Below are 25,702 nucleotides of genomic sequence, written 5' to 3' on the forward strand. Positions count from 1 at the left end.
GCACTGAGCAAAAAGCCGTTCCGGAGCAGATGCATATTGCTCAGAATAGAGCATATCGGGCAGTATGTATGTCTGATATGCGTGCTCCCACAGTCGCTAGAGATGGACACAAGGTTTGATGTGCTGCACATCAATCTTAGCAATATTGCTAGCATCCTTGTTCATGCTAATGAAGCATAGAACATGGTCTTCCCCTCCTTCATTAACATCGCTGGAGAGTGTACGGGAAACCTGGGCTGGCAGGCATTCGTTCCGATGTCGGAATGAATGCCTGTCTTTCCAGTGTGCACCCATCATAACTGCTGCTCAGCCTCTCAGCACCGCACAGCCACAGATGTTGTCTAACTCTCCCTAAGGTAGGATTAGGCAGAGTTAGTACAGGGACCTGCCTACTTAACCACTTGCCTGGCATGGTCGCATTAGATGCAACAACACTAGGCTGGTCTTTCCCTGACATGGTTATAAGCACCCACCGTGTGGGTCCTGGCCCCCCTGCACCTATGGCTCTGGCTCTGCTCCAGTATATGGCTGGCCACAGTTATTGGGTAGTCTCTGCCCCCACCCCACCCCACCCCCAGCAAGAATCCGGACAGCCCAACCTTCCTTCCATCAGGTTAAGAAAAGCAGCCAGCCACAGCTCTGCCCTCTCCCTCTGTCTCAATCACTGTGACCAGCAGTGATCGGGAACCCAGCTCCTTCCTACCGGCTGCCAGCATCAGTTCCTGACTAAGCAGCCAGCCACGGCCAAAGGACACCACGCCCCCTGTCCTATTCCTATGCGAGGGACCAGCATCAGATCAGAGCACTCTGATACTCAGAACACCAACAGAGGCCTGGAGCAGTGTGTGCGTGACTGGGTGCAGAGGAAGCTGTGGGCCCTGGGAGCAGCTCGGGCCCCATAGCAGGTGCATCCCCTGCACCATCGTTAGTTATGCCCCTGTCTGTGGAGACCCGAAGAAAAAAAGAAAGAGTTATGGTAAAACTTACCTTCGTTAACTCTTTTTCTTCAAGGTCTATGGGATTCACAGGGCACCCACCCTGATGCAGTACACTTTAATGTGTTGCCTTATGGTTACCAGTTCCCTTCTCTTCTCTATGAGAGTGTGATTTTCTGTGTGTACATACTTTCTTCAGCTCTTGCTTGGGGCTTGTTAACTAAAACTGATGTGCCTGACCATGGGGGCGGGGTATGAAGGCAAAGGATCCCACTGAATCCTGGGATCCTCACAAAGCTTTATTGTTCGGTGCCAATCCTGGTCTCCACCAGATGATACCTCAAGGTTATCCCTGTGGATCCCATGGAAGAAAAAGAGTTTACAAAAGGTAAGTTTTACCATAACTCTTTCTTTTTTGTAAGTGCCGACTGATTTCCACAAAGAATGTCGAGAAAGCAAACAAAAAAATATATTACAAAAGGCAAATACTAGTGCCTTACATTACTATACAGATTCCAGAATATTTTAATTAATTTTTCTTCTGTAGGTGCTTCAGGTTCTCTAATTCTGGATGAGATGGGTGATCGAGATCTAAATCTGACTCTAATGTACAGCTCTATGTCAACCAAGAAAGTAAGTAGCTGCTGCCAGGGCCATCTTTACAGCAGCATATGCCTCTGGGCACAGCAATGCACAGGGGCAGGTACCGGCGGCAACTGTGATGTCCTGGAGGAGTGGAGGGGTGTTGCTGTTGGCAGCTGTGATGTTCCCTGGTGCTGTTGGTGGCTGTGATGTGTGTGTGTGTGTGTGTGGTGGTAGTGGGAGGGGCACCGCTACAGCACTGCCTTCAGCAGCCGGGCAGCATGATACTCAGTGTCAGCAGGGGGGTCAAGAGGGACCGCAGCTGCAGTACTCACCACTGTAACCAGGCAGCCTGATACTCAGTGCATGTGATGTACGCCCCCTGAATATGTGAAATCATGTTACTGTAATCGGGGCAGGGTTACAAGCTCTGGGAAGTACGGCTCTGCCCAGGGGATCTCTCTACATCACATTTGGCTGTACAAGCTGCGGAGAACTAATGACCATACTATATATATATATAGTATGGTCATTATCTGTGTGTATATATATATATATATATAGATATATATATACAGATGGAGCCGCGCTATCAAAGACAACAGGAATCCTGGAGTCTAATTGCACAAATGTCCAAAGATATAGGGACTGCTGCTCCCTTTTCCAAACACCGACTCCTCAGGATACTTGGCCACAATTCCTAATGCAAACCACAAAAAGAAAGGGGCGCTCCATAGTGCATAAAATGGATATATATATATATATACATACATACATATATATACAGATGGATATATATATACATATATATATACAGATGGAGCCGCGCTATCAAAGACAACAGGAATCCTGGAGTCTAATTGCACAAATGTCCAAAGATATAGGGACTGCTGCTCCCTTTTCCAAACACAGACTCCTCAGGATACTTGGCCACAATTCCTAATGCAAACCACAAAAAGAAAGGGGCGCTCCATAGTGCATAAAAGTTTTATTTATAAAACAGGTAAAAAACTGCAATTACGGTCAGATGGAACTCGTACCAGAGAAATAAACCCTGTGGGCTGGTTACCACATGACATTATATGTTACCATCCAGGCAAGAGCTTGTTCTGCAGACTAGCGTTTCAAGGAGGCAACCCACGTGTAGTGCCAACCACTGAAGGATCACTGCTACACTCCGTTCTGTCATGTGTGCAAGCGACGTGATCCTGGGTTTTGTTGGCGTGGTGAGAGGAACAGGAGCGTGCCATTAGACCATGCCCTTACCGATGTTGTCACAAAGACTTTGTCAGAGGGCGTGGTCTAGCGCACGCTAGGCACTCTTTATCAACCACACTGTCACCAATGAGTGTGTCTAACTCAGACACTCCCATATTTTGTTGTGCATATAAAGCAATCAGTGTTCAAAGAGTATTAACAATATATGAATACATATAAGGTGCATCACGCAATACATTTTAACATTATACATAAAAAAATTCCACATCATTACATAATATAGCACTTGAATACAAAGCACATTTTAGACATTTATCGATACATATAAAAACGTTTTAGCCGTTCTGAGCACAGCAAAAACATTGGAAAAAACATCAGAAAAAGCATCAAACCTGATAATAGGCAAATAATTATCTGGTTTAAATTCATCTTGATCATCATCCAAGCACACCAATAATATTTGACAATTACAATTAGTCAAAAAAAGAGAAATATACAAAAAACAGAGGAATATACAAAAAACTGCTCATCAAAAAAACATTGAATAATGGATCATAATCATAGATGTTAACCATCGATATATAATCGCAGCAGATGAAATACAACAGATAAAAACATACAAGTATCTCAATTAGCAATAAAAGGTATTATTTCATAACCTTCATACAATAACTTCATACTCCCACACACCCATATAAAGGTTTGCCAGACTTGGGGCACAAATTGTCCCCATAGCGGCCCCCCACACTTGGAGGAACCACTCACCAAGAAACTCAAAATAATTATGCTTTAACACAAATTTTAAACAGTCACAAACAAAATTTGTCAGTAGAGAATCAATTTCAATTTCATTTTTTGATGACTTTTTTTTTATATTCCTCTATTTTTTGTATATTTCTCTATTTTTGACTAATTGTAATGGTCAGATATTATTAGTGTGCTTGGATGATGTTTAAAATGTATTTAAACTAGATAATTATATGCCTATTATCAGGTTTGATGCTTTTTCCAATGATTTGTGCTGTGCTCATAATGGCTAAAAAGTTTTTATATGTATCAATAAATGTGTAAAATTCACTTTGTATTCAAGTGCTATGATATGTAATGATGTGGAATTTTTTATGTATAATGTTATAATGTATTGCGTGATGTACCTTATATGTATATAAATATATTGTTAATACTCTTTGAATGCTGATTGCTTTATATGTATAACAAAATATGGTAGTGTCTGAGTTAGACACATTCATTGGTGACAGTGTGGTTTATAAAGAGTGTCTAGTGTGTGCTAGACCACGCCCCCTTACAAAGTCTTTGTGACGAAAGCAGTAAGAGCGTGGTCTAACGACGCGTTCCTGTTCCTGCCTTCGGTGTTCTCTAACCACGCCAAAGGGACCCAGGATAATGCTGCTTGCACACGTGGCAGAACCGAGTGTAGCAGTGATCCTTCAGCGGCTGGCACTACACGTGGGTTGCCTCCTGTGAAACACTAGTCTGCAGGACAAGCTCTTGCCTGGATGGTAACATATAATGTCATGTGTGGTAACCAGCCCACAGGGTTTATTTCTCTGGTACGAGTTCCATCTGACCGTAATTGCAGATTTTTACCTGTTTTATAAATAAAACTTTTATGCACTATGGAGCGCCCCCTTTCTTTTTGTTGCTTGAATTAGTAATATATATATATATATATATATATATATATATACAGGTATATATAGAATGGGAACACTCACCAGGCTTCTTAAGCTCAATTCCTTTATTCAAAGTATTAAGTCATGGCAAATCACATCAATGTTTCAGTCCTGTAGTGGACCTTTGTCAAGATAACAAGACAGTGGACAGAACCAACATTTATACCACCGCAGGTTCCCGCCCATCAATTAAGAAAAAAAAACACCCACAAAGGTAATCAGTACAAGCACAAGTCAAGGGCAGCATGTAAATCCTGCAGCATGTGTCAGATCGCCTGTGGAAGCCTCAAGCAGCACTCAGCAGCATGTGTTCCACCGCCAGTGGTACTTCCGGTCTGTGGAACGCACATCCGGTTGCACAGATCGGAAGTGTAATGCACAGAGGAAAATATATCATCACAATCCATTTACTCAAGTGATAAGAACAAACATGGTGGGCAACTTCTGGTATTATCGCTTGAGTAAGTGGATTGTGATGATATATTTTCCTCTGTGTATTACACTTCCGATCTGTGAAACCAGATGTGCGTGTCCGCCGATGGCATTTTGAATTTGCAGTGGCAGCTCCTGATTGGCTGCCGGTCCGTGTGCTCAGATTGGCTTGTGGCCTGCTCCAAATTTTTAAATGCTGCCAATGCTGTCCTTCTATGGCTGCCTGCTCCAGACTCCTTCCTTGTGCTACTACTGTGGTCCCAGCCTGCACAGCCGTGCCTAGGGGTGCCACCAGGTGTTCTGCGGCATTGTCCCGGGAGTAGCAACTGGCACAAAGAATGGCAAGTTGTGGGGGCTGCAGGGGGAGTGGAAGGTATGGGAGAGGGAAGGGGGGGGGGGGTCTGCCTATTCTGGCAGTCCCGGGCCCCACAATTGCTGACGGCAGCCCTGCTGGTGATCATATATTATAACCGGACAAAATTTCTGCTTATGAGGGGTGGGCATTACATGCCCTGTCATCCCCATAATGACAACTGTGGGAGTAGTCATATTTGAGCAAGAGGGCGAATCTGCTCTTTCAAGTTACAGTATGTGGTCCACTAGTAGCTATTCACAGGTGATCATCAGACAATATTACCCTACCCTACACTACAGAAAACAGACATACATTTTTCCATAAATGGGTGGGATTGTATTAGGAGGACTATCATTTCCAAAATTACTTCCAAAGCCGTATTATCCATAAGGCTGACAATTCAGCCTTGGGGCCCCACGGGGACTAGGGGACCATCACATTTTGGCTGAGATACTGTTACTTCTGCCCTCTAATGGTTAAAGGCACTTTGTACTCTGCGCTGTAGCAAGTCACACTCGTAGTCAGCTGAGGTTTGTTTTGAGAAAATAGTGGGACGGACAGCAGATCTATACTACACTAGTGTTATTTCAAAAGAGAAAAGAAAAGGAAAACGATTGTGTGGTGAGAAAAGAGGTCAGCAGACTTAATTTCAACTAGGTATCCATGCCTGTGTGAATACTGAGAGTAAATGAAGGCATAAGCTCCCAAACATCAGCTGTAGTAGGGTGAAAATTGAAGTGCTGGAGGGGGCCCGAAATACCTGATAGCCTAGGGGTCCAGCTATGAGTTTATACGGCCCTGATTACATCTGCAAATGTAGTGTCACTCACATCCACCTATGAAAGAGGAGAGTTTCCTTTTTCAAGTTATGTGGCACCCTTAGCTGCTAGTGTGGGCTGATTCAGAGGTGGATGCACTGCTGATAGCAGCCATAGTGGAGCGTTTATTTTTTTTTACGTCTACAGTAAGTTGCACCGCACATGCATGCTAATTGGGTCACAGTTTCAATTTCAGACGCACGCAGGGAGAAGTGTATTGAAAATGTAGTGGGTGTTCCTGGACGATGACAGGGATGTGTCTTAGTGGATGTATGGAGATGGTCCATCTTATGGGTTTGTAATAGGAGTGTCATGAGTGAGTTGGGGAAAGTGGCTGCATACACAGATGCTCAACTAGCGGTCATACTCGTATAGAGAAACCGCCCCTGCCATTGAGCTGGTGAAAGTTTTGATGGTGCAACCAATGGCGTGTCTAAAAACACACCAATCAGTATTACAGCATGTACGGACATTGAAAGTAGGCATCTCAGTCCTTGCACATTCAGACTCATGGATGTACACCAGGGAAGAACTATGTAGTAGCATTTCCATGAAGTTTCAGATAGGCGACCACCAACAAACACAGCTGTGGCCTCTTCTGCATCCACCTCTGAATAAACCTCATTGTCTGGTGATCACCTGTGATTACCAAACAGTATTTCCCAGTACTATGCACGTTTTCCATAGATGGAAACCTATGGTGAATATTTACTAAAGCTTCTAAAAATGAAAAGTGGTGATGTTGATCATAACACCCAATGAGATTTTAGCTTTCATCTGTCTATTGTATGCAAGGAAATTAAACAGATTCTGATTGGTTGCTATAGACAATACCTCCACTTGTATGCTTTCAGTATTGCCTGTCATGCCATGCTTTTTACTATTTTGAAATGCTGGTTTATTCGCATAACAAGGTCAACTTGAAAGTATTTCTTTGTGGTATTTAAAGAACTGAAAAAAAAATATTCAGGTTTGCTTTCTTAAAATTTCAATTAAAAAACATTTGGGTTAAAAATAATTGACATATTAAAATAATTAAAAAGACTAATGATATTTTCTTGAAATATAGAATTTGGAATAAAACAAAGTACTATGTAATACATCTTGTGCCCATCTCCCCCATAATATCCCGCGCACACACGGGGGCACGCTATCTTGAAAGTGAGGATTCTCATGTTTTAAATGATGTGCCCTCTTAGTAGTTAAAGGGCAGTATCCTATTAGCAGCCGGATATTGCGATTATTGACTGATGGTCATTATTATGGTATCCGATTAGAGGCCGTTTTTATCAGCCGAAACTGGACCGGCGATCACACAAAAACACATGGGATTGGGGATAAATCCCCAATCCCATGTGTTATAGCTTCTCTGGTGGCTAACCATTATGTTTTGGGTGCCTGAGGCACCTTAAGCATAACCCCATGATAATTGCCGGCATCGCATGATATCAGAGCCGGCATCGAGGCTTATAGGATCGCCCCTGGCGATCCTATTAGCAGTGGTTAAGTACCACTGCTAATAGTATACTGCCCATAGTCTGGCAACTGAAACCGTACATGTAAAATACAATTTTCCACAAATGGGAGGATCTAAAGCCCATATCTCCCCCATCTTGCGTTAAAAAAAAAGTGGTCCCTCATTTAATGTGATACGTTGTTTAGTTTTTAAAATGGTAGGGCTTATTGGGCTACCATATTCTTCTCACAAATAGTTAGTATTTAAGTCGAGACAGCAAAAAAAAAAAAAATCTAAACTCGCCCCACCACATACAGTACATTTCATTTCAAGTGCAGAATTTTTTTTTGTCAAACCTATGGTGAACATTTAATAAAACTTCTAAAAATTAAAAGTGGTGGTGTTGATCATAACACCCAATGAGATTTTAGCTTTCATTTGTCTATTGTATGCAAGGAAATTAAACAGATTCTGATTGGTTGCTATGGACAATACCTCCACTTGTATGCTTTCAGCATTGCCTCTCTTGTCATGCTTTTTACTATTTTGAAATGCTAGTTTATTCGCATAACAAGGTCAACTTAAAAGTATTTCTTTGTGGTATTTAAAGAATGAGAATATCAGGTTTGCTTTTGGTTTGCTTTCTTAAAATCTCAATTAAAAAACATTTGGGTTAAAAAATAATTGACATTAAAATGATTAAAAAGACTAATGATATTTTCTTGAAATACATAATTCGGAATAAAACAAGGTACTTTGGGGCAGATGTATTAACTTGGAGAAGGCATAAGGAAGTGATAAACCAGTGATGTGTGCAAGGTGATAAAGACACCAGCCATTCAGATCCTAACTGTTAATTTACATATTGGAGCTGATTGGCTGGTGCCTTTATCACCTTGCACACATCACTGGTTTATCATTTCCTTATGCCTTCTCCAGGTTAATACATCTACCCCTTTGTACTGTAATACAGATGTAGCAATGCTCATCTTTTCTGCAATGCGGCATGCTGCAACATGGCTTACTTAATGGCATGCCAGGCTGCAACTTTTCGCAGCCGGCTAGGAATTAATGGAGAGATCACCGGCTGCAAATAGTCGCAGCATGCACGCCATGCAGCATGCCGTGATGCAACATGCCCCATCGCAGTAAGATGAGCATGGCTACATCTGTATGTCCGTGTACTGCATACACAAATAATTGATATTGATGTTGGAATGTGACGAGTGCAAATGTGAAAAATTTACCTCCGCACAAAGATGAGAGAACTGTCGGCAGTGAAGGGGTTAAGCGATAGAAAGTTTACAGAGTAGCTCACTATGCATAAGCATTTATATTTCTCTTATGTGTTAAGTAATGCCAAAGTGCTACCTAAACCTTACAGTACTTATCATAGAGCCAATAACACCCTATCAAGGTCTTTTTAAATTCAATAGGTTCATTTAAAAATCTCTGGACCATTGATCTCTATAGTGAACCTGATGTAAAGCTGCACTTTCCCACAACAATTAACTTTCATAGTCTGGCAAGCATTCCAAAACTTATCAATGTGTACTCGATACCTTGTTCATTATATAAATGAGTGACCAGAGCTCAGACATAATACTGTATACCACAAACACATAGCAAGTGCCTGTTTGTATGAACCCTCAAATATAAGCTGCAGAGTAACTATTTATTGAGAGGCTGAAATGCTGGACTTACTGAAAACTCTGCTTCTTTATGCCCAGTATACAGAACTTCTGCAGTTTGACACTAGCAAAAATGTAACGACTGTAATTGACTTCCGCCCAAATTTTATCTGGAAGAATCACAGACTTCCAAGTGATGTTCCTGGGAGTGGTAAGTTCCTTTTAACTTTAAAATCATTCTGAATGATGGCATCACATTCGTTTCATGAGTGTGTATATTTTCCTGCCTCCCCTCCTGCAGTCAGTTTTACTTGCACTCGCCTCTATCACCTTCAGTATACAGTTCAAACACCTCACCCTCATATACAAAGTCCCTAACCACTCCCCCTCCTACATCTCCATGTTCATCTCAATCTTAAGTACTTATCGCCCTCTCCGCTCCTCCTCCAACCATCACTTTACGTCCACCCTGACACTTCCTCTCATACTCAACTCCAAGATGCGCCCTCCTGCTCTGGAATTCTTAAGCTCTAAATGCACACTGAAGTTGTACCTATATGTAGATATACAAAGGTAGCAGCGCTTAAATATTTAAAAATTAGTTAATTAATATAATGGATTGTCTGGATAAATAAAAACTTTAAAGATTTTAATATATATGTTCAAAATTCTCATTCTAAAGATATTACATTTATATACACCCACACAGCATATATTTTGGTTAGTCACATGTACTGGTGCTTGTTCCAGTAGTAAATCTGGACTGTGGGCTAGGATGAAAATGCAATTCAATGACCTCTTAAGTATAGTGCAAAGTTCATCAGGGATGAAATAGTTGCTGTTGGAGGAAGAGTCTTGTGATGATATCCAAAGTTCAAAAGAGCAATGAGTCCTCACTTGGTATGCGGTGCAATGAGAATTTCCATCCACAGGCATAGAGGTTGGGCAGATTCGTAGATGGTAAGTCTCTTCGATATAGTCTAGAACTTGGTCAAACACTTGGAAGTAGCAATCAATGCTGTTCAGTGGGTGGATGACAACAACTGACGCATTTTGCTTTATTAATACAGCTTTTTCAAAGGTGGCCACCTTTGAAAAAGCTGTAAATCCATTATATTAATGAATTAATGTTGTAATATTTAAGCTCTGCTACCTTTGTATATCTACATATTTGTGTTTTATAGGAATTTACTTTTCCTTCCATCAGCAGCAGCTAATAGGGAAACACCCTTATAAGTGCTTAGGCCGTACCCTTTTGGTTAATTTTTCTTAAGTTGCACCTGCCTCATAACTTACCACTCATCTCCTCAATCCCCCCCCCAACCAAGTATCTATGAAGTTTACCCATCAACTGTTCACCCCTTCCCCTCAGTATTTTAGCTCACATTGTAAAGACCCTCTTCTGAGTTGGTCTCCCTAGTACCATCTACGTCATCAGTGCTCTAAGCCTGTGTCTTATTGTTTTCCTTCAGAGACTCTGGCACTGTTCTCTCTCTCATATGTTGGGTACATGATCATCGAGTACTAAAATGAGTCCCCCTGCAACTCACCCTTGCATTTTCCTTCTAGCAAACGCAAGTTACCCTGCAGTTACCCTTGTTATTTTTACTACCAATCCTATTGTGTTATTACAATATTTTGTACTTGCTCTATGCGGTATATATGTATTTACTCTGTTTTTCTCTGTTATTTTATTATTGTGCAGTGTTTTTATTTCCTCTCACTCATACGGTTCATGGCACCCTATGAATCAAAGACAGAAATTTTCTGATTTTCTAATAGAAATGCTCTAATTTTATGTATATTTCTGTTTTAGGACCTAATGTTATGACAATTGCAGTCTTCACCCTCACAATTGCTGTCATACTTGTACTTATCATTGCACTTCTTGTATTCCGGTAAGAAGATAGAATAGCATTTTGTTTGGAATATTAATCTGTGCTGGCAAATTTACTTACACACAATAAAAATGATCAGCTAGATTTCAGTCACTGGCTCTAACCTTAAGCATATTTAGTTGATTTGACCTTTTCTGCAGTACCAGAAATGTTAATTTTTTTCAATGAAAACTATACTGTATACCTAGGTATTTACACACATTGAAATCTCCTACAGTTCACGGCAACTGTACAGAGCATAAGGGGACCATTAATTATCCTGAAAAGTAGGTAAAAATATAAATTTTCACCTACTTTTGTAAAACTTAAGCACTGGTCCCATTCATTAAACAGGTAATTTCAGTGAAATCTCCTGCTTACCAGTCATCCCGGGAAGTGGAATGTGGTCACCATACATTAGTTTGGGGACCTCCTTGTTTCTCAATGAATCATACTATGGAAATACATAATATTTGGAAGTTTATTGCAGGAATGAATCCCATCTTCAGAATGGAGTCCGTTCTCAAATGGGATGCGTTTAATTTGCTGGCTGTCAGGATCCCGGCAGTCAGGATACCGATGCCGGAATTTCGACAGCCGACATTACCGCCATCCGGAATTCCGGCGCAACAGGACTAGTCCCATTCATGGGTGTCCATGACACCCATAGTGTGGGAATAGATCCTGTGGCGAGCGCAGCGAGCCACTGAGCCCTCTATGTCCCAATCCCAATCTCAAAGATAATGAAAATAATCTAGTGCAATATTGTCTGATAGGCAAGACAAAAACGAATGTTTATTACATCAAACTCACAATAACATAGATTTAAAACAGCATATCACCACAATATAGTGGTACAGGATCACATAGGCTCAAAATTCCACTTCGTTACCCGTCCCAGATGGAATAAGGGATTGGAGAATGACGGCCCGGGTACCTCACACCTCCTCAGGTAAGTATTGGACAAAAAGAGCTCTCCCTTTGGATGTTCTCACCAGCAGCTTAAAGCTTTTCGGACACCAGGTCCTTCATCAGAAGCATGGTGAGTAATACTAAGCCTCCTATATTTATATCCCTTCTAATTGGGTTAAATTTTCCCGCCACAGATTCTAAATGACATCAGCGGAAATGACAAAATAAAGTCCGTCAGCAATAAATGTCCATAACATTAATAGGAACTTCCTGTTCCCGAGTATCTTTAAGTGTCCGACAAAGCCACCAGGAAACTGTCCAAACAGACTCTCCTCCCAGACGTGATGACGCGTCTAACTCCCGTTTCTCAAGCGGAAGTGACGTCACCCCGGAAATCCTCTTTGCGTTTCAGCCAGAGTCCGATTGCGTTCCAATGGTGGTGTTGATCCCGGAACTAGCCTCGTATGTTGACGGAGGTCATTCAAAGTGCCGTGCATCAATAAATAAACATTAAGCATTCACCAAAGTCCAAAGAATCTCCATAAAAAGTCCATAAATATATAAAAGAAGAAAAAAGGAATAGAAAATATTAAAATATATGAATTATACAAATTATAAAAACCATTTCATTTCGAATTCTCCATTTAACCCATTAGGAACTAATGTTTTTAACTTAAAAATCCATTTCATTTCGGCTTTAGCTAATCTTGAATCTAGATCCCTATGTCTCCAATTTGTTAAAATGGTCTGTATCCCAAAAAAGGACTTAATTCCATTTGGGTTACAATTATGTTTAGTTTTACAGTGCATTGAAAAGGTATGGGACTCAAGACCTTTTTTAACATTATATACGTGCTCAGCAAGGCGGGTCTTTAGATTCCTTGTAGTTTTGCCCACATAAAACAGGCCACATGTACATTCCATAATATATATAACATTTTTCGTATTACGGCCCTCATTCCGAGTTGATCGGTCGCAAGGCGAATTTAGCAGAGTTACACACGCTAAGCCGCCGCCTACTGGGAGTGAATCTTAGCTTCTTAAAATTGCGACCGATGTATTCGCAATATTGCGATTACTAACTACTTAGCAGTTTCAGAGTAGCTCCAGACTTACTCTGCCTGTGCGATCATTTCAGTGCTTGTCGTTCCTGGTTGACGTCACAAACACACCCAGCGTTCGCCCAGGCACTCCCACCGTTTCTCCGGCCACTCCTGCGTTTTTCCCGGAAACGGTAGCGTTTTCAGCCACACGCCCCTGAAACGCCGTGTTTCCGCCCAGTAACACCCATTTCCTGTCAATCACATTACGATCGCCGGAGCGAAGAAAAAGCCGTGAGTAAAATTACTTTCTTCATAGTAAAGTTACTTGGCGCAGTCGCAGTGCGAACATTGCGCATGCGTACTAAGCGGATTTTCACTGCGATGCGATGAAAAATACCGAGCGAACAACTCGGAATGAGGGCCTACATGTGATGAAGTCCCGGATAGGGTACTTCACTCCATTTATCTCAAAATCTTTGATTTTGCTTGTCCCTTTTACATTGCGGCACATCACACACATTCCACACCTATGAAAGCCCTGGGTCCTAACACTAAATCTTTTAGTATCTTCTATTGCACTATGGACCAATTTATCCTTTAGTGTTTTAGCTCGTCTATAAATAAAAGCAGGTTTTTCAGGAATTTGGTCTTTTAAAATGGGATCCTCTCTCAGAATGTTCCAATGCTTTTTAAAAACATATTCATTTATTGCTGACGGACTTTATTTTGTCATTTCCGCTGATGTCATTTAGAATCTGTGGCGGGAAAATTTAACCCAATTAGAAGGGATATAAATATAGGAGGCTTAGTATTACTCACCATGCTTCTGATGAAGGACCTGGTGTCCGAAAAGCTTTAAGCTGCTGGTGAGAACATCCAAAGGGAGAGCTCTTTTTGTCCAATACTTACCTGAGGAGATGTGAGGAACCCGAGCCGTCATTCTCCAATCCCTTATTCCATCTGGGATGGGTAACGAAGTGGAATTTTGAGCCTATGTGATCCTGTACCACTATATTGTGGTGATATGCTGTTTTAAATCTATGTTATTGTGAGTTTGATGTAATAAACATTCGTTTTTGTCTTGCCTATCAGACAATATTGCACTAGATTATTTTCCTTTATCTTTGAGATTGGGACATAAAATTGGAAATTCCAAGTGGATATCCTCATGGTGCATGACTGAGAATCTCGTCACTCTTTGATACACGAAAATGGAACTCAATAACTGTCAAAAGAAATACATGAGGAAAGTACTTTGTCTAGTGATATGCGCCATTGTGAGATTCATTTTTTGTAAGTCATAAATGTTGTCACTTGTGATGGATTCTTCACAGGTGCTCGGTCTGTATACCACTACAGCTGGTAATGAGTCTTTAAGTCTTATCAACTGATGCTGACTCTAAAATGAGGCATAAATTGATGAATGGGTTAAAGAAAATTAAATCAAAAGGTCCTAGTCCTAACCGGACTGTGATTGTCCTTGTAAGTCTCTTTACAGATAGAGGACGGCGTCCCGTACCTCTAACGTTTGGGGGCAAGTGATGGTGCACTGTCGTTGCGGCCGTGAGATAAGGGGCACAGGTGCGGGTGGGCTGCGGGATCTCCGTGCTGCTCCGGACTGACTTACCCCTCTGCGTCCGTGCCTTCCCGCGGTTCGTCCTTTTACGGATCTCCCCGTGAGTTGGCTCCGTGCGCCAGGTTAGCCGTTGTCGGGGGAGAGGGTGCTCTGCCTGCAGGGTCTGAACGGAACCTGCGGCTGGGACACACTTCTCCACTACGGAGACTCACCTGCGGGATCCTCTTTCTGACAGTCCGTCTGTGCGGATACCGGTGACTTGTCAGCGCCGTTGCTCTCGATCTTTTCTTGCACTTTGCCGCTGTCTGTTGATGTGGATTGGGTGTCCTATATTCTCCAATGCGTTTCAACCGATTTGGTCTTCCTCCTCCCAGAGGACGCCGTCCTCTATCTGTAAAGAGACTTACAAGGACAATCACAGTCCGGTTAGGACTAGGACCTTTTGATTTAATTTTCTTTAACCCATTCATCAATTTATGCCTCATTTTAGAGTCAGCATCAGTTGATAAGACTTAAAGACTCATTACCAGCTGTAGTGGTATACAGACAGAGCACCTGTGAAGAATCCATCACAAGTGACAACATTTATGACTTATGTTTAATTGATCTAGTGCAGACTTGCACCTTTCAAGTTTTGTTTTTCAAAGATTTCTTCTATTTTCCCTACATCAATGATCTTTATTTCCTTTATTTTGCCCACAGTAGCATCAAAATACTTGCTTAGGGTTATTACCATTCAATAAATATTCTCTTTTTTATTCATCAATATTCGTGTTGCACAATATTTTCATAAGCAGACACCACTGTAGGGGTTGAGCGCTGTTAGGCTTAGCAGCCACTTTGTTTGTGTAGTAGTAAGAGGGTAAGGACACCCGTTAACAAGCAGCACATCCCTAACAGTACAGATTCATCACCACAGTGCGCAGATTACCCCTGGTATTACAAGTTGAGATTAAATGTAATGGAGCTGTGGACAAGGAGAAGGCTTCCTGAGATTATTTGTTTTATTTCTTCCTGTAATAAAAAAGAGCTAATACAGTGCATCCAGAAAGTATTCACAGCACTTCACTTTTTCCACATTTTGTTATGTTACAGCCTTATTCTAAAATGGAATAAATTAATTTTTTCTTCAACATTCTACACACAATACCCCATAATGACACGTGAAAAAAGTTTTTTTGAGATTTTTTTTGAGATTTTTTTTTAAAAACAACTAAGAAATCACATGTACATATGTATTTACAGCCTTTGCCATTAAGCTCCAAATTGAGCTCAGGTGCATCCTGTTTCCAGTGAGACGTTCCTACAGCTTGATTGGTGTCCACCTGTGGTAAATTCAGTTGATTGGACATGATCTGGAAAGGCACACACCTGTCTATATAAGGTCCCACACTTGACAGTCCATGCCTGAGCACAAATCAAGCATGAAGTCAAAGGAATTGTTTGTAGACCTCCGAAACAGTATTGTCTTGAGGCACAAATTTGGGGAAGGGTACAGAAAAATATCTGCTGCTTTGTAGGTCCCAATGAGCACAGTGGCCTCCATCATCTGTAAATGGAAGAAGTGATAATAAGAAGACTTAAAGAACTTATGTGGCGCCAATTCAGATTGTGAGCAGCAAGCCCCGTTTGCACCAATGGTATTCCCCTATACAGGAGTGAACATTTGTATGTGTATGGAATAGGTACAACATGGTGCGCTAAATCTGTGAATGTCAGTTACACGTTTAAGCCCTTCAGCGTGAAGAAGAAATTTAAAACAATACTTCCCTTAATACTTCATATATGCATCCACTCTTAATTGAGTTCCATATGCAAGGAAACAGAAAAATAGCATATAGTGTAGTATATTTGTATAGGGAAAATTTAATACAGAAATTAAATACAAATAAAACGAATATCACACATTTAAAACACGTCTTTTTCTCAAAGTTCCCAATGGAGTGTTATAGGGTGGAGGATTACCAGAAACAAAGTGTTAGTGGGCGTTTAAGATGTAACCTTAGGGTAACTGGCTCCGGAACCTGGCTCCCTCGTCCACGACACCGTCGTCTGGTCAGCCTTTCCCCTGGGTTAAGTCCGGTAGGTGCTCCACTCTCCTGCTGCTACGCGTTTCGGGAATGTCCCTTCATCAGGCAGGTGGGGGTGGAGTGTCAGAGCTTCCTATTTAAACCTTTCATATTGATCACTTCCGGTTCAGAGGTCGGGAACCGGAGTTTAGGAATATTACCTATTATTCATAATATAATCTAATATACATATTTCAAAGAAGCAAATCTATTAACTGTGCTGTAAAAACATAAATTCTATTAAAATTGAAACAGAAAAGACCTATAAGTCCGTGTCCCGGTGACCGGAAGTGACGCTCCCGTCACTTCCAGTTGTGGCCGCAATAGTCCCCTAAGCGCCGGCATCCTGTATAATCAATTAGTCACCAGACTCACTGTGCCACATCAACCAGAGGTGGATAGTCCGTAACAGAGTTCCAAAAAGCCCACAGACACGGAGAGCCAATTCCTGCTCCGCCGTGGAACGCACATTGGAACGCACCGGGACTTCCGGTGACGCACTTCCGGTGACGTCCATCGTCCATTCCATGTTATGATGTAGTCCAGCGCCCTTACTGTCCAAATGGAGTAGGAGGATGCATGCACCTCTAGATGTCCAGTAGCTTGTTCACATGGAGTAGTGTACATAAAAAATTAAATAATATTAAATAATAATTAAAAATGCCATAATGAATATTCAGTGTATTGTGGAACAGTGAACATTATGAGTGTAAATCATGTGGGATAGTAGCTGAGTGGAGGGGGGGAGGGAATGGATAATTTTAAAGAAACCATTTAAGTTCGAAATCTCATGCAAATCATGTGGGATAGTAGCTGAGTGGAGGGGGGGAGGGAATGGATAATTTTAAAGAAACCATTTAAGTTCGAAATCTGCGTTAAGTCCGTGTGGAATAAGGCTTTTTACCTTATGAATCCATTTAATCTCGCTTTTAGCTAGGCGAGTGGCTACATCTCTATACCTCCAATTGTTTTTGACATTTTCAATTGCTAAAAACCGAATTATATTTTTAGTTGAGCAGTTGTGTTTTTCTTTAAAATGGTTTGATAGTGAATGAGTGGTCAGTCCTTTCTTTATGTTGCGGAGATGTTCGATCAGTCTGGTCTTTAAGGCTCTGCTGGTGCGGCCTATGTAAACAAGATTGCAGCTGCATTCAATCAAATATGCTACATTGGTGGTATGGCATGTCATGAATTGTTGGAGTTTGTATTTATTATTTTTAACTGTGAATTCTTCATATTTTGACCCTTCTGATTTGATTTCCCGGCATGCTTGACACGTCCCGCATCTGAAAAAGCCCTTATTTCTTATGGGATGGAAATCTTGATATGGTAAAGCACTCCTGGTCAATTTAGTTTTCAGATTCGGTGCCTTTCTGTAGATGAATTTGGGAACTTGAGGTAGAGCTTCTTTCAAGACAGGATCTCTAAGTAACAGGTGCCAGTGTCTTCGTACAATGGACTCCATTTTTTTATGTTAGTGGTTATATTGGGTTATGAAGGCAAATTGCATCTTTCCATCATCCTCTTTCTTCCTCTTTGTTCCTTCTAGAAGTGCTATCCGATCTTGTGGTAGGGCTTCGTTTTTAAACTTCTCCAACTTCCTCCTGTCATAGCCCTTCTCTATAAAACCCATTTTCATAGTGTCGATTTGTTCTTCACATATTTTTTTATTGCTGCAATTTCGTCTTAGTCTTAAGAACTGACTCTTTGGAACACTAGTGAGCCAGTTGGTATGATGCTCACTTGTTACTGAGATATAATTATTGGCATCTGTTGGTTTTTTGTAACATTTTGTTTCTAGTTTACCACCCTCGACATATAGCGTTAGATCTAAAAAGTTTAGTTCTTTCTGGTTTGTTGTGACACTTAATTTGATGTTCATGTCATTGAGGTTCAGTTGTTCAGAGAAACTGTCCAGATCTGCCTTGCCGCCTTTCCAAAAGAAAATGATATCGTCGATGTAACGATTCCAAAAGACGAGATTCTTTCCGTATTCCTGGCTTGATTTAATATTCTTCTCCTCCCAGAATGACATAAATAAATTCGCAAAGCTCGGTCCCAATCAGTTGGTTGTAATATATTCCGTCAAAATAGAAATAATTATTCTTCAGTATAAATGTGATACCTTCCAACAGAAATTCTTTCTTATTTTCTGGATAATCTGTTTTCTCCAGGTAATATTTGACTGCTTCTAGTCCCTTCTCATGTGGTATATTTGTGTACAATGCTTCCACATCAGCTGTTGCCATCCATGTATCGCGGGACCATTCAAGATTATTGATTTTCTGTAATATGTCGGTGGTATCTTTGAGGTGGAATTCGGTTTTGGTGACTAATGGTTGCAAATGAGCATCTATAAATTCGGAAAGGTTTAACGTTAAACTTCCTATCATAGTAACATAGTAACATAGTATCTGAGGTTGAAAAAAGACAATTGTCCATCGAGTTCAACCTATTTGTGGTGTCCTATGCATGATGATTTGACTAAAATTTCTGACTGATGCTGCTGTCAGCCATTGCATTTTATCCCTATTTATAGTAACTATAATGCATGACTATGCACCATACCCCTGGATATCCTTATCCATTAGGAATTTATCTAACCCATTCTTAAAGGTGTCGACAGATTCCGCCATTACAACTCCCTCGGGCAGGGAATTTCAAACACGTATTGTCCTTACCGTGAAAAAGCCTTTACGCCGTATTGTGCGGAATCTCCTCTCCTCTAACCTGAGCGAGTGTCCACGAGTCCTCTGTGTTGATCTAACCAAAAACAGGTCCCGCGCAAGCTCTGTGTATTGTCCCCTTATATATTTGTAGATGTTGATCATATCCCCTCTTAGTCTCCGCTTTTCCAATGTAAACATGCCTAGTCTTTCAAGCCTTTCCTTGTATTCCATCGTCTCCATGCCCTTAATTAGTTTGGTCGCCCTCCTCTGTACCTTTTCAAGCTCCAGGATATCCTTTTTGTAGTACGGTGCCCAGAATTGTACACAGTATTCAAGGTGTGGCCTCACTAGTGATTTATATAACGGGAGTATAATACTCTCGTCCCTAGCATCAATACCCCGTTTTATGCATGCTAATATCTTATTAGCCTTCTTTGCTGCAGTCCTACTTTGGGTACTACTGCTTAGCTTGCTATCTATGAGGACACCTAAGTCCTTTTCCAGTACAGAATCCCCTAATTTTACCCCATTTAGTAGGTAGGTGTAATTTTTGTTCTTGTTACCACAGTTCATTACCTTACACTTGTCTGTGTTGAAGCGCATTCTCCATTTGGCTGCCCATGCTTCTAATTTAACTAAGTCGTTCTGAAGAGACTCGGCATCCTCCTCTGTATTTATAGCCTTACACAATTTGGTATCATCTGCAAAAATTGACACCATGCTCTCTAGACCTTCTGTTAGGTCGTTAATGAAAATATTGAACAATAGCGGTCCTAATACTGAGCCTTGCGGCACACCACTTAGCACTTCAGTCCAAGTTGAAAAAGATCCATTAACCACAACGCGCTGCTTCCTATTATCTAACCAGTTTTTGACCCAAGTGCATATTGTGCTTCCTAGCCCTGATTCTTGTAGCTTGTAGATAAGTCTCATGTGTGGTACAGTATCGAACGCTTTGGCAAAGTCTAAAAAGATTACATCCACGTCTTTACCCTGATCTAGGTTTGCGCTTACTGTTTCATAAAAGCCAAGTAAGTTGGTTTGACAGGATCTGTCCTTCATAAACCCATGTTGATTCCTTTTAATGACCTTATTGGTTTCAAGGAACTTCTGAATACTATCTCTTAGAATACCTTCCAATACTTTCCCCACTATAGATGTAAGAATACTGGTCTATAATTACCTGGTTCAGCTTTACTTCCCTTTTTGAATATAGGCACTACTTCCGCTATACGCCAGTCTTTGGGAACCATACCTGATATAACTGAATCCTCAAAGATCAAAGATAGCGGTTTTGCCAGTTTAGAGTGAAGCTCCATTAGAACCCTTGGGTGAATACCATCGGGCCCTGGTGATTTATTAATCTTTAAATGTTTTAATCGGTCACAGACTACTTCCTCGCTTAAATAAGTACCTATCAGTGTGATATTCTCATTATAATCCCGGCCACGATTGGTCTCCCTGGGGGTTTTGATGGATTCTTGTGCACTTTAGGTAATACATATATGGTTGGTACTACTGGATCCAGGATGTTCAGGTAATCGTATTCTTTCTCGGTAATAGTACCATTCTCCAGGTTTGCCTTTAATAACTGATTCAAGCTGTTCTTCATGCTATTGGTAGGATCATGTCTTAACTTGGCGTATGTTGCCCCATCTTCTAATTGGCGGTGGATCTCTTTCACATAGTCTTCCTTGTTTAGTATCACCACTCTCCGCCCCCTTTGTCACAGGGTTTAATTGCAATACTCTCGTCTTTCTGTAAAGCCTTTAATGCGATTCGTTCCTTTTTCGACAGGTTCCATTTCTTTATTTTTTCTTTTTCTAATTTCTCCATATCTGATTTGATTTGTGGAAACTGTCCACTAGGCTACCCTTCAAATGTTTGGGGTAAAACGTCGACTTCTTCTTAAATGCTTCTCTTGTGTTTATTTCTGTTTGTTCTGCTGGATTTTTAGTTAGAAAGAATTTTTTGACTGTGAGTTTTCTGATGAATTTCTCTACATCTATGTATACATCAAAGGGAGATGCTTTATTGGTCGGTGCGTATTTAAGACCTTTTAACAGCAGTTTTTCCTCTATTGCAGTTAGATTTCTGTTACTTAAATTGAAGATCTTTCCTTGTGTAGATCCATTTGTGGTACTCTCATTCTGTCAGGAATCTGCATTCTCCATCGCATCACTACTGTGGAACTACAGGTTCCAGCAGTTCAGTTCTGTTCCAGTTCCAGTTTTCAGTCTACTGCAGCCTGGAGTACACAGTGCTTCAGCTAACCCACAGCTGATCTGAACACCTAATCCAGCAGGGTGTGTCCTTACAGATGCAACATCCAATCATCACAGACCAAGTGGTATAAACTCCAGTTCCTGGCTCAGTCTCATCGCCTTGGACAACACGTCACATTCTGTGAACAGGCGTCTCCTGTTTGCAGTCCACTGTCTGCAGAGATACCCCTGTGTATTGGACCTGTGGAACTACAGGTCCCAGCAGTTCCAGTTCCGTTCCAGTTCCAGTTTCCAGTTCCAGGTTCCAGTCTTCAATCCTTTGTTTCCAGCAGTCTTCTATTTCTGGCATCTCCAAGTCATCTCCCTGTTCCAGTGTTCCTGTGGAACTACAAACTACAGCCACAGCCAGCCACAATCCACCAGCAGTAAGAGACTCTCCTCAGGTGTTTTATCATTATCTACCTGTGCACTCATTATCAGTTACCATCTGTGCATCTCAGCAGTTAACATCTATTTGCTTAGAGACTGTCTCCTGCTTAAGCCCGTTAGGCTATCTGGACTTGTGCTTCATAGAGACTGTACAGTTATCAGAGTTCTGTTTTTTCCAAGTTATACTGAGACTGTGTGCTTTTTACAATTACCGGAGTTCTGTTTGTTTCAATCATAGTTACCAGTGACTTTTGAATATTTATTTCCTGTTATTTCTGGTTTTGCATTCCACTGCAATTGCATTCCACTGCACCTGTTATTCAATTGCTTTGTGATCCCTGTGACATAATAAATATCAGCGCCTATGTGCAGGACTATTCTTCGGTCTCCTCGTGTATTACGTCACACCAACACTGACCCACTAGCGCCCCCGCCGGGGACAGACAAAATCAGAATCCTGACACATTCATTGTTGCAGTGGGTTTCTTCTTCTTTTTCGCTCTTTTCTGTTTTGCTCCTCCTCTCTTGCCCCTTTTTCTTCCAGTTAAAACCTCTGAAGCTGTCGTCTCCCTAAAAAACGGGCATGATCTTCTTGTCTCTGGTAGTTTGTTCTTATGTTTCCCATCTTCCTGTTCTCTGGTCTGGTCCTGGTATCTCTATACCATTCGTCTCCATAATGGCCATTTTTCCTGCTCCAATCATCATTCTGAGGTGGACTTCTATATCTCCGATACTGATGATTCCTATTTAAATATGATCTCCCTCTTCTTCTATCATTCCTTACCGGGGATAGGTGATTCCTTCTTGTATTTCCCCTTGGGCTTCCATGCTCAAAGTCCGTATCTCATTCTGGTGAGATATCTTCTAGATTGACTAATATTCTCGAATTGTCATTCTCTGAATGATGTTTATTGAGAAGAGATTTCTTCTGAGCTCTATAGGGAAATTTCGATCCTCGTTTTGTACTGGACTGTCTTCTCCCTCTCTTGTAGCGGGGGCAGTCTTCTCTATGGGCGATGTTCAATTCTCTCTCAGATTTGGGCGTGGTGACTTCCAGGTCTTCTATAATGGAACATACCGACACTGTGGAATTATCTTCTTTCATATGTAGGAAGGGGTATTTACCTTCCTTTTTGTAATAGTCATTATCTCGTTTCAATTTCTTTTGTTTTTTTGAGGTAATTTCTTTTGTATTAATAAGAATTTTCTGCTTGATGTCCTTTTCTTTTTTCTTGTAATCAGGCTGTTCCTGAAAAGGTTCAATGTGGGTTTGAATAGCCATGATCTGTTCTTTAATGATTTTCAGTTTTTCCCTGCGTTCTTTCATGATGAGTTCTATCAAGGTATAAGAGCAGATTTCTAATGTGCGCATCCACTCATCTTTGAATTTATCGCTGCTGTCATCAAATGTGGGTAATTTTTTCATTCTTAATCCTTTTGGGATAATTTGATCGGCTACATACTTTTCCAAAGTAGCGCATTCCCACCAAATGCGATTCTCTTTAAGCAATAATTTTTCCAGGCGGTCCATCATGGTTATTAAGTCCTCATCATTAATTACAGTTGGGCTGGTCAGAAATATCTCCTTGCATTTTTCCTCTCTACTTTTCAGGTGGGAAAACATGCTGTCGCCTATAGGTTCTTTAATTTAGGGAATAGGAATATAGTGATAATAAGAAGACTTAAAGAACTTATGTGGCACCAATTCAGATTGTGAGCAGCAAGCCCCGTTTGCACCAATGGTATTCCCCTATACCAGAGTGAACATGTGGATGTGTATGGAATAGGTACAACAGGGTGCGCTAAATCTGTGAATGTCAGTTACACGTTTAAGCCCTTTAGCGTGAAGAAGAAATTTAAAACAATACTTCCCTTAATACTTCATATATGTATCCACTCTTAATTGAGTTCCATATGCAAGGAAACAGAAAAATAGCATATAGTGTAGTATATTTGTATAGGGAAAATTTAATACAGAAATTAAATACAAATAAAACGAATATCACACATTTAAAACATGTCTTTTTCTCAAAGTTCCCAATGGAGGGTAATAGGGTGGAGGATTACCAGAAACAAAGTGTTAGATGACCAGACGACGGTGTCGTGGACGAGGGAACCAGGTTCCGGAGCCAGTTGCCCTAAGGTTACATCTTAAACGCCCACTAACACTTTGTTTCTGGTAATCCTCCACCCTATTACCCTCCATTGTGAACTTTGAGAAAAAGACGTGTTTTAAATGTGTGATATTCGTTTTATTTTTATTTAATTTCTGTATAAAATTTCTGTATAAAATATACTACACTATATGCTATTTTTCTGTTTCCTTGCATATGGAACTCAATTAAGAGTGGAAGCATATATGAAGTATTAAGGGAAGTATTGTTTTAAATTTCTTCTTCACGCTAAAGGGCTTAAACGTGTAACTGACATTCACAGATTTAGCACACCCTGTTGTACCTATTCCATACACATCCACATGTTCACTCTGGTATAGGGGAATACCAGTGGTGCAAAAGAGGTTTGCTGCTCACAATCTGAATTGGCACCACATAAGTTCTTTAAGTCTTCTTATTATCACTATATTCCTATTCCCTAAATTAAAGAACCTATAGGCGACAGCATGTTTTCCCACCTGAAAAGTAGAGAGGAAAAATGCAAGGAGATATTTCTGACCAGCCCAACTGTAATTAATGATGAGGACTTAATAACCATGATGGACCGCCTGGAAAAATGATTGCTTAAAGAGAATCGCATTTGGTGGGAATGCGCTACTTTGGAGAAGTATGTAGCCGATCAAATTATCCCAAAAGGATTAAGAATGAAAAAATTACCCACATTTGATGACAGCAGCAATAAATTCAAAGATGAGTGGATGCGCACATTAGAAATCTGCTCTTATACCTTGATAGAACTCATCATGAAAGAACGCAGGAAAAAATTGAAAATCATTAAAGAACAGATCACGGCTATTCAAACCCACATCGAACCTTTTCAGGAACAGCCTGATTACAAGAAAAAAGAAAAGGACATCCAGCAGAAAATTCTTATTAATACAAAAGAAATTACCTAAAAAAACCCAAAAGGAATTGAAACGAGATCATGACTATTACAAAAAAGGAAGGTAAAGACCCCTTCCTACATATAAAAGAAGATAATTCCACAGTGTCGGTATGTTCCATTATAGAAGACCTGGAAGTCACCACGCCCAAATCCGAGAGAGAATTGAACATCGCCCATAGAGAAGACTGCCCCCGCTACAAGAGAGGGAGAAGACAATCCAGTTCAAAACGAGGATCGAAATTTCCCTATAGAGCTCAGAAGAAATGTCTTCTCAATAAACATCATTCAGAGAATGACAATTCGAGAATATTAGTCAATCTAGAAGATATCTCACCAGAAAGAGATACGGACTTTGAGCATGGAAGCCCAAGGGGAAATACAAGAAGGAATCACCTATCCCCGGAAAGGAATGATAGAAGAAGAGGGAGACCATATTTAAATAGGAATCATCAGTATCGGAGATATAGAAGTCCACCTCAGAATGATGATTGGAGCAGGAAAATTGCCATTATGGAGATGAATGGTATAGAGATACCAGGACCAGACCAGAGAACAGGAAGATGGGAAACATAAGAACAAACTACCAGAGACAAGAAGATCATGCCCGTTTTTTAGGGAGACGACAGCTTCAGAGGTTTTAACTGGAAGAAAAAGGGGTAAGAGAGGAGGAGCAAAAAAGAAAAGAGCAAAAAAGAAGAAGAAACCCACTGCAACAACGAAT

The 25,702-nt window shown here is 40.8% G+C and overlaps 1 protein-coding gene across 1 annotated transcript in view; it reads left to right on the top strand.

Moving 5' to 3' along the window:
- Positions 1-25,702, top strand: part of GUCY2C (guanylate cyclase 2C) — a 507,960-nt gene that overhangs the window by 338,454 nt on the left and 143,804 nt on the right. Inside the window, exons 9-11 of the mRNA XM_063941528.1 lie at positions 1,483-1,568; positions 9,221-9,332; positions 10,938-11,019. Coding sequence (XP_063797598.1) covers positions 1,483-1,568; positions 9,221-9,332; positions 10,938-11,019 — 280 coding nt within the window. The remainder of the gene's footprint in view (positions 1-1,482; positions 1,569-9,220; positions 9,333-10,937; positions 11,020-25,702) is intronic.

Source organism: Pseudophryne corroboree, chromosome 9 (assembly GCF_028390025.1).
Source record: "Pseudophryne corroboree isolate aPseCor3 chromosome 9, aPseCor3.hap2, whole genome shotgun sequence".
Classification (NCBI taxonomy): domain Eukaryota; kingdom Metazoa; phylum Chordata; class Amphibia; order Anura; family Myobatrachidae; genus Pseudophryne; species Pseudophryne corroboree.